The sequence below is a fragment of the Fonsecaea monophora genome (assembly GCF_001642475.1).
Source record: "Fonsecaea monophora strain CBS 269.37 chromosome Unknown Scaff1, whole genome shotgun sequence".
NCBI lineage: Eukaryota > Fungi > Ascomycota > Eurotiomycetes > Chaetothyriales > Herpotrichiellaceae > Fonsecaea > Fonsecaea monophora.
In genome coordinates, this window is record NW_019173932.1 from 896,544 (window position 1) to 910,957 (window position 14,414).

Genomic DNA, 14,414 nt, shown 5'->3' on the forward strand with positions numbered 1-14,414 from the left:
CTTATAGCGCCGTTGGTATGTCATACCCAGGTAGTCACTCCGGCGCCTGTGTCGGTGCCTGAACTGGTTACAAGCATCGACAAAAGCACCGCCGCACTCACTTGCCAATCTCCATCAGATCAGCCCAAAGGCCACCCAGCACTTTTCCAATTGTCCTTCTTGCGTGATTCTTTGCTTTGACAGTTCTCCGGGTTTTTCTATCCTCGTATTCCGTATATGTCCCTCGCGCGAACCGACAAACTCTTTCTCATCCTATCTGCCCTCTCCGCGCTTATGTCCTAATCACTTCGCACCGTCACCATGGTCAGTGTCCCCGCGCCATATTCACGCTTAGACCGACACACTCACTTTTACCTCCTAGGGTCAAACAAAGCGCCGCGAAGGCAAGACCTCTCGCGCACCTAAATCGTCTCTTTTCGGCGGCGGCAAGTCTTCACACGCGGATTCCGGGCAACCGCAGATCAAAAAAGCGACCTTTGAGATCACGAAAAAGAAGGAAGTGGGCGTCTCAGATCTCACACTGCTGAGCAAAGTCTCCAATGAGTCAATCAATGACAACCTCAAGAAGCGCTTTGAACATGGCGAGATCTACACCTATATCGGCCATGTGTTGGTCTCAGTCAACCCCTTCCGAGACTTGGGGATCTACACAGACCAGGTCGTCCAGAGCTACCGTGGGCGCAATCGTCTCGAAGTCCCCCCGCACGTGTTTGCCGTTGCAGAGTCGGCCTACTACAACATGAAGGCATACAAGGACAACCAATGTGTCATCATTTCTGGTGAGTCGGGCGCAGGCAAGACGGAAGCCGCCAAGCGCTTGATGCAGTACATTGCCAGTGTCTCTGGCGGAACCGACTCTAGGATCCAGAGAACCAAGGATATGGTCCTGGCCACAAATCCCCTCCTCGAGTCCTTCGGCAACGCCAAAACACTACGAAACAACAATTCCTCTCGTTTCGGAAAATACCTCGAGCTCGAGTTTAATGAACAAGGTGAGCCTGTGGGGGCCAAGATCACAAACTACCTGCTGGAAAAGAGCCGGGTGGTCGGACAGATCACAAACGAGAGGAACTTCCACATTTTCTATCAGTTCACGAAAGCTGCCCCGAAGGAGTACAGAGATTCTTTTGGTGTACAGCAACCTCAGTCGTACGTATATACGAGCCGGTCGAAATGCTTCGATGTACCAGGAATAGACGACGCGAACGATTTCCGAGAGACGGTAGAAGCCATGCAGATTATTGGTCTAACAAAGGCTGAGCAGGACAATATCTTCCGGCTTCTGGCTGCCATTTTGTGGATCGGCAATATCACATTCAGGGAGAATGATCAAGGAGGTGTCGACATTGCAGATACATCCGTGGTGGATTTTGTCGCCTATCTGCTAGAGGTGGAATCATCTCATGTGCACAAAGCGATGACCATCAGAATCGTCGAAACGGCCCGCGGTGGAGGACGCAGAGGGTCCATCTACGAGTCGCCCCTGAACCCAGTCCAGGCTAGTGCTGTCCGAGATGCGCTTGCCAAAGCCATATACTTCAATCTGTTCGATTGGATTGTGGCGCGTACCAATGTCTCGTTGAGATCACAGGGCGTGGTGAAGAACACGATTGGTATTCTTGATATCTACGGGTTCGAAATTTTTGAGAAGAACTCGTTCGAGCAGCTGTGCATCAACTACGTCAACGAAAAATTGCAACAAATCTTCATCCAACTGACCTTGAAAGCCGAGCAGGAAGAGTATGCCCGCGAACAGATTCAGTGGACCCCGATCAAATATTTCGACAACAAAGTCGTCTGCTCTTTGATCGAGGACAAGAGACCCCCGGGTGTTTTTGCTGCTCTCAACGACGCCTGCGCAACAGCCCATGCAGACTCCGGAGCTGCCGATCAGACCTTTGTTGGTCGATTGAACTTTCTCTCAAGTAACCCCAACTTTGAGAGCAGACAAGGTCAATTTATCATCAAGCATTATGCAGGCGACGTGAGCTATCAGGTTGCAGGAATGACGGACAAGAACAAGGATCAACTTCTGAAAGATCTTCTGAATCTGGTCAGCGAGAGCTCCAATGGATTTGTCCACGAGCTATTTCCCAATCAGGTGGACCAGGACGACAAGCGACGACCTCCAACTGCTGGGGACAAGATCAAAATATCTGCCAATGAACTGGTGGATACACTGATGCAAGCACAGCCGTCGTACATCCGAACCATCAAACCCAACGAGAACAAGTCGCCCAAGGAATACAACGAGCCTAACGTGCTCCACCAGATCAAATATCTGGGTCTACAAGAAAACGTTCGCATCCGGCGAGCTGGTTTCGCCTACCGTCAGACTTTTGACAAATTCGTGGAAAGGTTCGCCTTGTTGTCACCTAAACTTTCATACGCCGGAGAATACACCTACACAGGAGATGTCAGGACTGCGTCAGAAATTATTTTCAAAGACACCAGCATTCCCAAAGAGGAATATCAGATGGGCGTGACCAAAGCATTTATCAAGACTCCAGAGACTTTGTTTGGGCTTGAGCATATGAGAGACCGGTACTGGCACAACATGGCCGTCCGCATTCAGAGGGCTTGGAGAAACTACCTGCGATATCGAGCCGAGGCAGCGACCAGGATCCAAAGATTCTGGCGCAAATCCAAGGTTGGCGTTAAAGAGGTTGAATTCCGAGATCAGGGACACAGACTTTTGGCAGGTCGGAAGGAACGCCGCAGATACAGCTTGCTTGGTTCCAGACGGTTCTTCGGCGATTACCTTGGTCTCAACATGCCGGGTGGTCAAGGCCGTGTGCTCAGAGATGCGATCCACCTCAATCCTCAGGAACGTTGTGTGTTTTCAGCGCGTTGTGAGCTGTTGGTTACCAAGTTTGGACGATCCTCGCAGCGGATGCCACGGATTCTTGTCCTGACTCCCAAATCGGTCTACATCATTGTGCAAGCCGTGGTAAACAACCAACTCCAGATCTCTGCCGAAAGAACAATACCCATTGGCGCGGTGAAATACGTCTCGTGTTCGAACCTGCGGGATGATTGGTTTGCCCTGGGTGTTGGGTCTGCCCAGGAGCCAGATCCTCTCATCAACTGTGTTTTCAAGACTGAATTCTTCCTGCAATTCAAGACAGTCGCAGTTGGCGGCATGAACCTCAAAATCGGACCTCAAATTGAGTACAACAAGAAACCAGGGAAACCTGCGGTGGTCAAAGTTCAGAAAGATCCAGGCGTCACTCGCGACGACGTGTATAAATCAGGGACGATCCACGTGCCGCAAGGAGAACCAGCCAATTCGGTCTCGAAGCCGACTCCGCGAGCCAAAGCGGTTGCCAGACCTATTACGACTGGTAAGCTGCTCAGACCAGGAGGACCAGGAGGCCAACCGTCCAAGACGACTGCGAGACGAGCTGTTCCAGCCCCTGGACCTGCCGTTCAAGCGCAGCGTCCTGTTCCCACTCCTGCTGCTGCGCATGCACTCCCTCAACAGCTCAATGGCGCATCATCGCACGCCCGAAATGACTCTGCATCATCATATGGTCGAACAGCAGCTCCGCCGCCCCCACCACCGCCTCCAGCTGCACCCCCTGCCGCAGTGCCTTCCCAGCCTCAAGCTAAAGTAAAGTACAACTTCAACTCTCCTAATGAGAACGAGCTGTCTGTCGAGGCGGGAGAGATTGTGGAGATTGTGCAGAAGGAAAACAACGGTAAGCATGATTGACGTTCTTGTCCACATTTGGGATCGAAGCTAACGTAAATCGCTCAGGCTGGTGGCTCTGCAAGAACCCTCGCACCCAGGCGCAAGGCTGGACACCGTCTGCCTACGTCGAAGAGATTGAGCAGGCGCGCGCCGCACCTCCGCCACCTCCACCTCCAGCTGCACATCATCGTCCGGTTCCAACACCATCGGTTGTGGTCAACGGTGGGCACAAGCCTGGAACACCGCCCGTTGGTGGTAGGGCCAAACCCACACCGCCAGCACCACCTGCAAAACGACCGGTCCCAGGGGCAAGGAAACCGGACCTCTCCCCGGCCAGAGATAGTGCCGTCGGTCTGGGCACGAACAGTGGGAGCAATTCTGGGCGGGCTACGCCGAGCAGTCTTGGAGGCGGCAGTCTCGCTGGTGGACTGGCCGAGGCACTGAGAGCAAGACAGAGCGCGATGAGTGGAAGAGACAAGGATCGTGACGAGGATGACGACTGGTAAACATTTGCTCTTGAGATGACTAGATGCCGGTCACGAAATGATAAAAGAATGATGATTGAGCACTGGTTGGGATGCCGGTTATTCGCAAGAATGAGTGCGCAGGAGATGACATTGCTGGCGTCTGTTGTGAAAATGCGGGTTATCGGGTTATCGGAGTGAAGCGTGCAACTGCTGGAAGAGAACTAAACGTTGGAACACTTGAACGTCCCAGTGTGTATGCCGGCCAGCCAGCCTGCTCAAATGTTCCCCACGGTATTCAGCGTTATGTACCCAGTCTGTTTGTCCCTGTATCTTTCTTCCTTTTTTTTTTATAACCTCGAACAGCAAGAAGAGTTGTCCCCTGCTATCGATCTGCCATATTCCGATTTCCTGGGTCTTTTTTTATCCTGCCAACAAGTGCCAAACCAACCAGTATTTGGTTTTTTTTAACTTGCCTCGAGTCACCCTTTCCGCCTCTCAATCTACCCGTCCTGCCGTTGATTCATTTATTTCCCATTTCCCATTTCCAGTAACCTGCCTCCCCACACAGCAATAAGTATCCATCCCAACAGCTCTCTAGGAGGTACGTACGTAGGTAGATACATACATAGTCGAAACTCACCCAAACCCTGTCCTGGATCTATTCTACTAAAAAACCGGATTAGAAATGATCCAGCAAAAAAATAGGATACCAGTAGAAAAATCGCCGCTTGACGCTGGACGCTCGACGCCGGCGGGCGCGGCGGCCGCTGCTGCTGCTGACTCTGACTCTGACCCTGACCCTGACTCTGCTCCAGGCCGTCGATTCGAGCCTGACATTCTTCAACGACAACAGTAAAGAATGCGTCAAGCTGTCGTGCTGCCCTCGAGGTGAGATCAGGTCAGATCAGACGAGAATGAGAATGAGCTGAGCTGAGCTGAGATGGCAGCGCGGTAAAGTGTCCGCTACAGACCAGGACACCAGACGAGGAGAGGGGAGTCATTACAAGATACACACTAGGTGGTGAAGGGGCAGCAGGAGGGGAAGGAGACCACGAGCGTGAGTATGAGCAAGGGTGTGAGCATAGGGATAGACGTGCGATATATGAGCTGGCACAGCCTAAGATCTCTGTAGACAGACCCTTCGTGGTGGCGTCTTCGCCATTCGCATTCATAGTGCGTAGGAAGCAGTCACTACTCAAGGCCTGATCCATTGTCGCCCCCTTTGCGCAATTCAAACACTGCGACACTTGCGACAGAGATCAAGGGCCGAGGCAGGCAACGTTGGTTATCTAGTTTCGTGTTGTCATTCCATACTACCTGGACTGTCTCTCAGGGCTATTTCTTTGGTTTCAGTATGGACAAGAACAAACCACCATTCTCCCAATGCCATATCTATCAGTATGCCTCAGTCTCTCCCATAATGGTCCGTCATCATACCAATCTTTCATGTTGTAGGTCCAAATGACCCGCAATATCTCCAGTCCTCATCCCAGACCTTGAGATAGAGTTTTCTTGTTGATGGTGGTATCGATGTGGAGATCCCCAGAGTAAGTGACCTTTGAGGTTGGCGTGGAGTGGTGATTGTATCTCAAGAAGTTTGCTATTCATGCGGCAAAATTGGTATGCTTGAAGGCGCTTGTCCGAGCTGTCACAAATATCTGGTTATGTCTTTTGTGACAGTCGAGCACAATGCTGAGAAACTGAAATTGCTCAGTTATCACCTTGTCCGCTTTCATTCCACCCGTCGGTCGTTCCATTCGTTCCATTGGTTCCATTTGTCGGCCAATCCGTCCAATGGTGGCTAGAATCATTAGAGCTAGGCCCATGTCGACCATGCGATGCAACGACAAACGGGAAGCCTCCGTCCTGGCCGCGATCCAGCAAGATGGAGTTGTTAGGCAAGATGATCACATTCTCGATATATGCAAGGACAATTTGCATTCTCGAGGCATCACGGACGGTCCCATCCGGCATCTCACGACAAAGGGGGACATTCCATTCGTTGACACACGGGACGGGGTTCTTGAAGATGCAGCTGCAGTAATAGTCGCACCATGTCACACCTTGATTTTGTACAGTGGACGTCCGCATGACCGTCATGTTGTAGGCACAGAAATACCCCAGGTCTGGCTGCTGGCAGAAGCCAGGGCCGTCCGCGACATTGCCACAATTGAGAGCGAAATTGCTGGATGATTGGCTTGGGACACCGCTGGGAGGGGCAACGGCTGTAGTGTCTGGAATTTCATCTGCAGTCGCCGACATTTCCACATCTTCATAGCGTTTCTCGCGAGCAAAGGGGTTCCGGCATCGGCAGCCGTGGGTGCATTCGGGAATGTCGCTGCTATTGTGGGAAAGAGTTCGTAGGTAAGTGCCCGTCAGGCTAACACATGAGTAACCTTCGTCTCGGCAGTAATTGGTAAGAGTCTCGTTGTTTCTGCCACGCGACGCACAGGTCATGCCAAAGGGATCAAATTTGTTGACTGCCTGAACAGCTGCGATGTCGTTTGTTTCAGACTCTGTGCTGGCTCTTGTCTTCTGATGCGATGATACAGCAGACTCAGCGGGCGTTGGTGATGCCGGACAACTGCAACCAGCTTGACAAGACGCAACCACACCCCCAGAATGCTGCAACACAAAACGTGATCCAGGCAGAATGGCACAGTTATAGCCCTTGTTCTTGCAGTCCTGGGTCAGTGATTCGTCAAACGACCAGGTACCTTTGGTCAATCCATTGTTTGAACTGCAGCCAAGGAGAAGGTCCTGAATGGTAACTCCACCGGTGCTTTGTGGAGGTTGCGACAGTACCTCGCTCCCTTCGCGCTTCCAAGTTTGTGACTGGCAGGCACAAGAGTTAACGCACTCCTTAATGACCTTTGAGCCAGGCTGTAACGTCAAGGTCAGCGCTGCACGCGTAGGATCGGTTGCGCATGAGTAGCCATGGGATGCACAGAACATGGTCAAATTCTTGTCATATAGTAATCCGCCGGAAAAAGGGGCCACTTGAGTAGACTGCTGCGACTTGCATATGATCTTTTGTGGGTCGGCTGATACCACGTCCAAATCTCTGGTAACGACTTTGCGGAAGTCCAAGGTTCCATTAGGGTAGGCATATGCGTCGCTAACATTTCCCAGAAGAGTGCCGTTGTCATTGTAGACTAACTTCCCTTTGAGCAGGCATGTGGTGAGAAGAGCCGCGTTTGGAAAACACTGAATTGCTGGCTTGAGGTTCATGCAGAAACAATGCTCCTCACACCAGTGTTCTCCGGTGGTCTTAAACTTCAATTGACCTCTTGCAGTGCAGTAATACTGATACGACGAGCCGCACCAGGCAGTATGCTCGCGGTCTTGGCATATCAGTCCGTAGTCATGGCGCTTTTCGAGTGCCTTGGTGTGTGAAAAGTCCAGAGAGCCATTGTCAAGGACTTGGGCGTCCGAGAGATTGCCGAGGGCGGTACCATCGATTGTATCAAAGACAGTGTTATCTTTGAACCCACAATCGACATGCTTGCCTAGAACGTTGAAGCAGGGCCTCGGGCTGATGTTGACACAGATACAGTGGCTCTCACAAGTGACTTCTGCCTGGCCTTTGTGTTTGACGACCCCATTTGCGTTACAGAAATAGCCATGGGCCGAGGCCTGGCACAGACCTGTAAGAGTGCGGTCGTAACAGACGAGTGCGTGGTCATGACTGAGTTCTGTATCACGCTTTGCGACTGTCGTGGTCAAATCCAAGGAGCCATCTGGAAGAATGCTTGACTCAGTGACATTTCCAAGAAACTCGCCATTCGTGGCATCCAGAACCATGTCATTGACGACTGAGCATTGTTTGGAGGCTTTGTTGACAACACAAATCTTTGGCGCAGGTACGAGATCAACGCACGAGCAGATGTCATGACACATGATGTCCTTCTGTTTATATTTCAACTTGCCCGAAGAGCTGCAAGTGTAACCAACACCTGCACACATGGTGGTCCACACTCTGTCATCGCAGACCAGGGCATAGTTGTGGAGAGCCATGTCTGTGTCTCGATGCTCTAGGGTGGATAGGTGCTCGAGCGATGAGGCAGACGAGTCCATGTCATGAGCCTGATGAACTGCAATCTCGTTGGAAGCAGTGTGAGTAGGGACATGATGACCGTGGTGAGAAGTGGGAGTGTGATACCAGCTGCGGACGATGGACGTGTGGCCTTTGGTGGGCTGAAGAGGACCAGCATCAAGGAAACCAGCAAGGAAGCAGAGGATGAAGGTGAGATGAAGGATTGCCGCTTGAGGCCAACCTGCCAAAGTGTCATATTAGTCTCTTACTCTGCGCCATCACAGGACGTCGACATGAAGACGCACCCTTCATCTTGACCTCCATGATATTGGTGAGGCAGCTGCCGGGAGAGGCTTGGCCCAGGAGTGAGCGAGTTCAGAGCAAAAGGTGTCGTTTGGGGGGAAAAGAGTGACTTGCGAGAGGAGAAGCGATTGATGAAGAAAGCAGCAGTGAGGGTGATGAGGAAGAAGAGAGAAGGAATGAAGAGGAAGAAGGAGTTTTGTACTCGACAAAATCAATTGAGGGCAACTTCAACTTCACTTGGCGAAAGTGTCACCATGTCGACCTTCACTTTGTCCAAACTCACTAGTCTCTCACCTTGAGGTCTGGCAGCAAGCTTGTAAGTGAAGACATTCAGAGATCAGATCATGTCACTGCTTTTCACCAGAGACTGTACATCACTCTTACTTTCAAACCCTGGATACTCTCTGTTTTCAGGGGTCAAAAGGCACCACCATCCTGGGTCCCAACCATGGGCTTGATTAGAGTGGTTATATTCATGGTGTGGCAGTGGCTTCTCATCCCCATCATGACCCAAGTGGGCATCTTCAATACCTTGTCGGCGATATTGCAAGCCAACCTTTCCATTCATCAGCCTCGTCTGTTGAGTTGATCAGGTCACGGCTGAATGACACCAGTCCCAGCCCTATTAACATCTGGCCCCATCAGGTCGACCCTGACGAGGCTGCAGCCTTGCCCTAGAAGATAACGGCCCACATCGTATGTGTATGTATGACAGCCACGTGTGGAACATAGAACAAACCAGATAAGAGGTTCCGAGAGCGTCAGCTGATGACCGGATTCTTTCCGTCCAGGTGGTCCTTCGCCCAGCTTTGAAATGACTGTCTGCATAATAGGCAGTGCCTTCCTAAGTTGTATAGCTTTGTCAGCCTGTCCAAGGGTATATATCGCCGGCATGTCCTCCCCTCAGCCCAGTGTGTTTCATCAAGTCTGCTTCACTCTTTCCAAAAAAAAAAAATCATACCTAGAAGTTGCGTACCTTTGACCCGAAATCATCAGCATCTCTAAACAAAAATGGGCGACGCCGCTGCCACTCCACTCCCGTCTCCCTTCCCGACCTGGCACAATGATATCTACCCTGGTATTGACCCTTCACGCCCCGAACTTTCACTCGAGGGCAAGACCGCAATCGTGACCGGTGGCGCGGGCGCAATCGGCTCTGCGATGGTCAATGCTTTCGCAAAGGCCGGTGTCAGTCTTGTTGGCATCGTGGGACGAACACAGAAGACCTTGGACGCTACCAAGGCCAAATTCGAGTCTCAGTACCCAAATACAAAGCTTGTCGCCGTGACAGCGGATATAGCTTCTCCCTCGAGTATCGAAGCTGCCTTCAAAACCATTCGACAACAGGCCAACAAACCGATCGACATCTTTGTCCACAACGCGGGCCATCTGGCTGAGCCCGCGACCCTTACGGCCTCCGATGCTAAGGAATGGTGGACATCCTTCGAAGTGAACATCCTTGGGGCATTCCACTCCGTGCGAGCCTTCCTCCCTGTAGGATCGCCCACCGCCACAATCATCAACGTCTCGACGGCCGCTATCCACGTCCCCACTGCCATGGTGACCGATTTGTCAGCATACTCCTCCTCCAAGCTCGCATCGCTTAGGTTGTTCGAGTTCGTCCAGAGTGAGCACCCGGATTTGCATGTGGTCAGTTTCCAGCCGGGCGTCGTTTCAAGCGATATCAACATCAAACATGGTGCCATGGCACCTATGGATACGCGTAAGTCACTCCCACCATCGTGTCTCGTTGAGTCAATGGCCCAAGGAGCCAGGCTCAACCCCGCCCGAATACGTCGGAATAACCCCTCGCTAACTTATACGCCCTTCGATACCAGCCGACTTGCCAGCTTCGTTCGCAGTCTGGGCATGCAGCCCCGAAGCCAAGTTCCTGAAGAACAAGCTTATCTGGGCGAACTGGGACGTGGACGAAATGAAGGCCAAAGCTGACGAAATCGCCAACTCACCCGCCTTCACAATTGGTCTGGCGGGCTGGCCGGTGCTATCGTGAAGTGGGCCAAGGACAGAAGGGCCCCTCAGGTCTCGACAACCAAGTACTGTGGCTACCCAGACAGGAAATATCAGAGACGTGCCGTGGGCACGGCCATCAGGACTGACCGAATCCAGCCCACAGGAAAGGTTACATACGAGGCGTGGCACACGGGAAAGCTGGCACAAGAGATGTTGTTCACAGTGACTTGGTTTGAAAGGGGCAGTTGGGTCCAATACTGGGGGCGGCGTAGGACGGTCATAACTTGTTTCACCGACCCGGACGTTGAAAGAAAGGCAGTGAAGACAAGTTGTTAAGGCGAAAACTAGGCCGAATTCAGATATATTGCCGGGCTAGGTATTGAGGTCCACACGTGACACATAGAGTCAGCCTCTCCCTTACTGAGTCGATACACGTCAGATTAGCCACTCACATAGCACCGACAGCTCAAGGTATATACATTCATTGGTAAATCATGCGCTAGACCAAGTGTTTCTGGTCCTAGTCTCGTCTCATCGTCTTTGTCTTGATCGTTGTCCCTAGAAATCTTACAAGGTAAAACCAACACCAATTTTTGTGGCCTTGTGAATTTGTCAGACGCCAAATCTCGTCCGTTCATAAAATTCTATCTCTATAGGTAGTCATCACCGCGTAGTCGAATCAGACCACTTCATAACGTGTCTATACATAATCGAATATTGTAAATATATCTCGCAGCCTCCAATCCAGGCGCGCCCAGGCCCGACACCCGTGGAGGCCACCCACCAGCAGCAGAACTTTTGTTTTCCAGAAAACCCGAGTCTTCCACACCCGAGGGGGATCAATGTACACCATCAGACAAAAGAATGGGATAGAGGGGAGGACGTCTGCGGATTTCAGTGCGGGTGGCTGGATGGACCCTCACCGCCTAGCCTTCTCAACTCAAAGTCCTCCGCCCTGCTGCGCACTGGAGCCATGGACGGAAACGGCTCGTTCTCGTTGGATTGAGATGCGATCGAGTCCACCCGTACTGCCTGCGAGCTGACTTTACCAGATCTCGCATCCAAGGGCGGCTGGGATGCGATGGGCGGAGCTTGACCTTCTTCCGCTAGGGAGTCACGTGGAAGATCGATGCTTCGACCGGGGCGGTTGAAGCGGCTCAGGAAGCGATTGCGATGTGTCTCGGTGCTACTGATCGAGGCCCGATGATGACCACTCATAGACACTCTGCTGTTACCGCCCAAGCTTTGAGTGGTCGAGCGCCGCAGGACGCCACTCATCATATGTCCTTCGCGGGACGTTGACCTTCCGTGGCTTTCGCGTTCTTGAGATTCCGAGACCCTTCGTTCCTCCTCGATCCTGTTGGATTCGCGAATCACCTCTTCGAAATTCGGGCGACTGCGGTCTTCGTACACATCCGAGAGTTGCTCTCCGGAACTCACGTCTTTCATACCCAACGAAAAATCCACTCTCCTGGCCATGGCCGACAGAGACTCGCCTCTAGGTCGTCCGAGTTGACCAGTGCTAGGCCGTCGTCGCAGGATGGAAGGATATTGAAGCGGAGGCGCCGCAGCCGCAGGAGTATGGTGGAGCGGATCTCCAGTGATACTTCCTGAAGCATGACCGGGTTGTAGTTCGTTGGGATTTCCGCCGATGAGAGGTGGAGCCCCAGGAGGCAGTTGCATAAAGTACGGCACGTCTGGTCGCCAACCAGCTTGGTTGCGACGAGGACCTTCAATGCCAATCTCCTGCATAGCCACCATCAAAGCACAGATGAATTTGTTTCGTCGCTGAAGACGAAGCAACTCGTTTTGCCAGTTCGACTTGTAGAAGAAAACAACATTCAAAGTGAGAGAATACGCTTCGGTCACCTCCCTAAGTTCGGTCAAAATATTGCCCTGGTACTCACGCTTCTCAGAGCGCACAAACTCGAGTAACGAGTTGCGCAAGGCCTCGATTTGTTCCAGAGTGGTACCGAATCGGATGACAATCGGAACAGCTTCAGCAAGGCCTCCAGAGCGCCGCATGTTTAGGATGAACAACGTGTTAAGATAGGAGTTCGGCGCTTGGACAATGTGGCCTTCCATCTTCTTGAATTCCGTATACAACAACGAGATTTCCTTGACGAAGTAGTCATCTCCTTTGAGGGAAGACCCAGTGTTGCCGTAGATTGAAACTCGGTCTCCAACATCAAAGGGATGTTTGACGAAGACAAAGATGCAGGACTGTAGAAACTCTTGGGCAGTAGCGGAAAATAGCCAAGATAAAGCGAGGACGGCTGAGCCAGCTGAAGTCAAGACCCCGGCTGCTGAGGTAGAAATGAGAGAGATTAAGACCAAGATAGTGACGACACACACGATGAAAAACAGAACATCGTCAAGCTTGCTGACGACGGAGTCGAGGTCTTTGAGGGAAGCAGTGATTGATTTTCTTTCCCTTCCGATTTCGACACAGACGGCTTCGAGTTCCTCCATGGAAATGTCTCCGTTCATATCTTTGTCGAACATGCTGAACGCTGCCTCGGCTTCCTCTTCATTGTCAAAGGCCGCCTTCAGGTCTTCTGACGACACGGTCTCGAAGCCCTCTCGCACAAATGTTCGATACAGACGTCGAGCCAGAACCTGCGAGCCGCTGGTGCTGTTGAGCAGGGTTAAGACGACCTGAGAAGGGTGGCCGCTTTTTGCCACCTTCTTCCCAGTAAAATCACCTGCGACTGTGCCAGCCACATCACCGACTTTAGCAAAGGCCTTGGTGAGAGCTTCCTGAGCATGCGCGGCATAAAGGGCAGGTGTTTTTGTGCCCGACCCTGGCTCCAGGTGTTTTTCTTCGAATTCTGCATCTTCCATGGCAATTTTGGCCTTGGAGAAGATGTAGAGTTTCGTCAGGCTGCCAATCTGAAATTTGTTGATTTCAATCCGGTCGGCATAAGTTCGCAAGTGGAAGGAAATAGCTATCAGCTGAATGATAATCTTCTCGATGAAATTCAAAGTCGCACCCACAAAGATAGAGATGATGACTTTGTTGAGAACCTTTTCCCAATGCTTGGTTTGTTTGGAGCCATTCACATGATGGTTAGTCATGGTAGGCAGGAAAGAAATCTCAATGCCGAGCCACCAGAAGAAGATTGTCGCTGGGATTTCGAGAGCTTTGCCCAAATCTCGCCACTTTTTGGAATTGTTCGTGAAGAGGCTTGAGATGAGACCAAGGGGATATGGGATCATCCGGGCAGCGATACGACCGGCCCAGAGAGTCAACCAAATTATTTCCAGCCATACTCCGAACCAGATCAGATCGACACCACCAACACTCGCGTGCTCGGCAGCAGGCAAAAACGCTCCAACCAGAATAGGAATCAGCAGGAGGGCAAAGAGCGGGACGATGTAGGTGAAATAGCGGATAACGAAGCTAGACTGGTGGATGTATTTGAAGAATTTGGCAATCTTAGTGCTGGGGTTTTCGGGAGGCTTGTAAATGGCGGTACGTTCGTGAATAGGGTTCGTGGCTGTATCGAACTCATCGAGTGGCTCGGGTGCTCTCGACCGGGATCGATGAAGCTGCGCTGAATTTCGACCACCCTCTGACTGCTGGGACTCTATTGACGTGAGTCGTTCGGCTCTCTGCACGGCAAGTTCGTCCTCAAGACGATGGGCCTCTTCTCGCGTCTTGCTTGGGGACCGCGGGTCATCGAAGGATGTTCCTGTATCTCGACGACGTGTTTCCGCCTTCAGCCGGTCGTGTAACAGTTTGCCATCGACAGAGTCTTCGTGTCTGTCATTTTCAACAGCCGTGAGATCGTCGTCGGAGGGTCTCTTGCTGGAAGGGTCGAACTCGAAGCGAGGCAGTTCTTTCTCGGGCGTGGTCATGTTGGGTAGAGGCACGGGTATGGAGAGGACTCTTTCTCTCTAACACGATCCTCCTCTTCACCCCTCCAATATCATATGTACA

General features: G+C 51.8%; 4 protein-coding genes across 4 annotated transcripts; 2 read left to right on the forward strand and 2 right to left on the reverse strand.

Moving 5' to 3' along the window:
• Positions 1–300: 300 nt before the first annotated feature.
• AYO21_00312 (myosin-1) lies at positions 301–4,200 on the forward strand (the record flags this gene model as incomplete). The annotated part of the gene is made up of 3 exons (XM_022650302.1): positions 301–303; positions 362–3,701; positions 3,761–4,200. 3 exons carry the CDS (start codon positions 301–303, stop codon positions 4,198–4,200), a joined length of 3,783 nt encoding a protein of 1,260 aa, XP_022517628.1.
• A 1,671-nt stretch (positions 4,201–5,871) lies between these two features.
• Positions 5,872–8,521, reverse strand: AYO21_00313 (hypothetical protein; the record flags this gene model as incomplete). The annotated part of the gene is made up of 2 exons (XM_022650303.1): positions 5,872–8,438; positions 8,503–8,521. The coding sequence occupies 2 exons, from the start codon at positions 8,519–8,521 to the stop codon at positions 5,872–5,874; spliced, it is 2,586 nt and encodes an 861-aa protein (XP_022517629.1).
• A 990-nt stretch (positions 8,522–9,511) lies between these two features.
• On the forward strand, positions 9,512–10,511 carry AYO21_00314 (hypothetical protein; the record flags this gene model as incomplete). Its single annotated transcript, XM_022650304.1, has 2 exons — positions 9,512–10,223; positions 10,339–10,511. 2 exons carry the CDS (start codon positions 9,512–9,514, stop codon positions 10,509–10,511), a joined length of 885 nt encoding a protein of 294 aa, XP_022517630.1.
• Positions 10,512–11,365: 854 nt separating this feature from the next.
• AYO21_00315 (hypothetical protein) lies at positions 11,366–14,332 on the reverse strand (the record flags this gene model as incomplete). Its single annotated transcript, XM_022650305.1, has 1 exon — positions 11,366–14,332. The coding sequence occupies one exon, from the start codon at positions 14,330–14,332 to the stop codon at positions 11,366–11,368; it is 2,967 nt and encodes a 988-aa protein (XP_022517631.1).
• Positions 14,333–14,414: the final 82 nt, after the last annotated feature.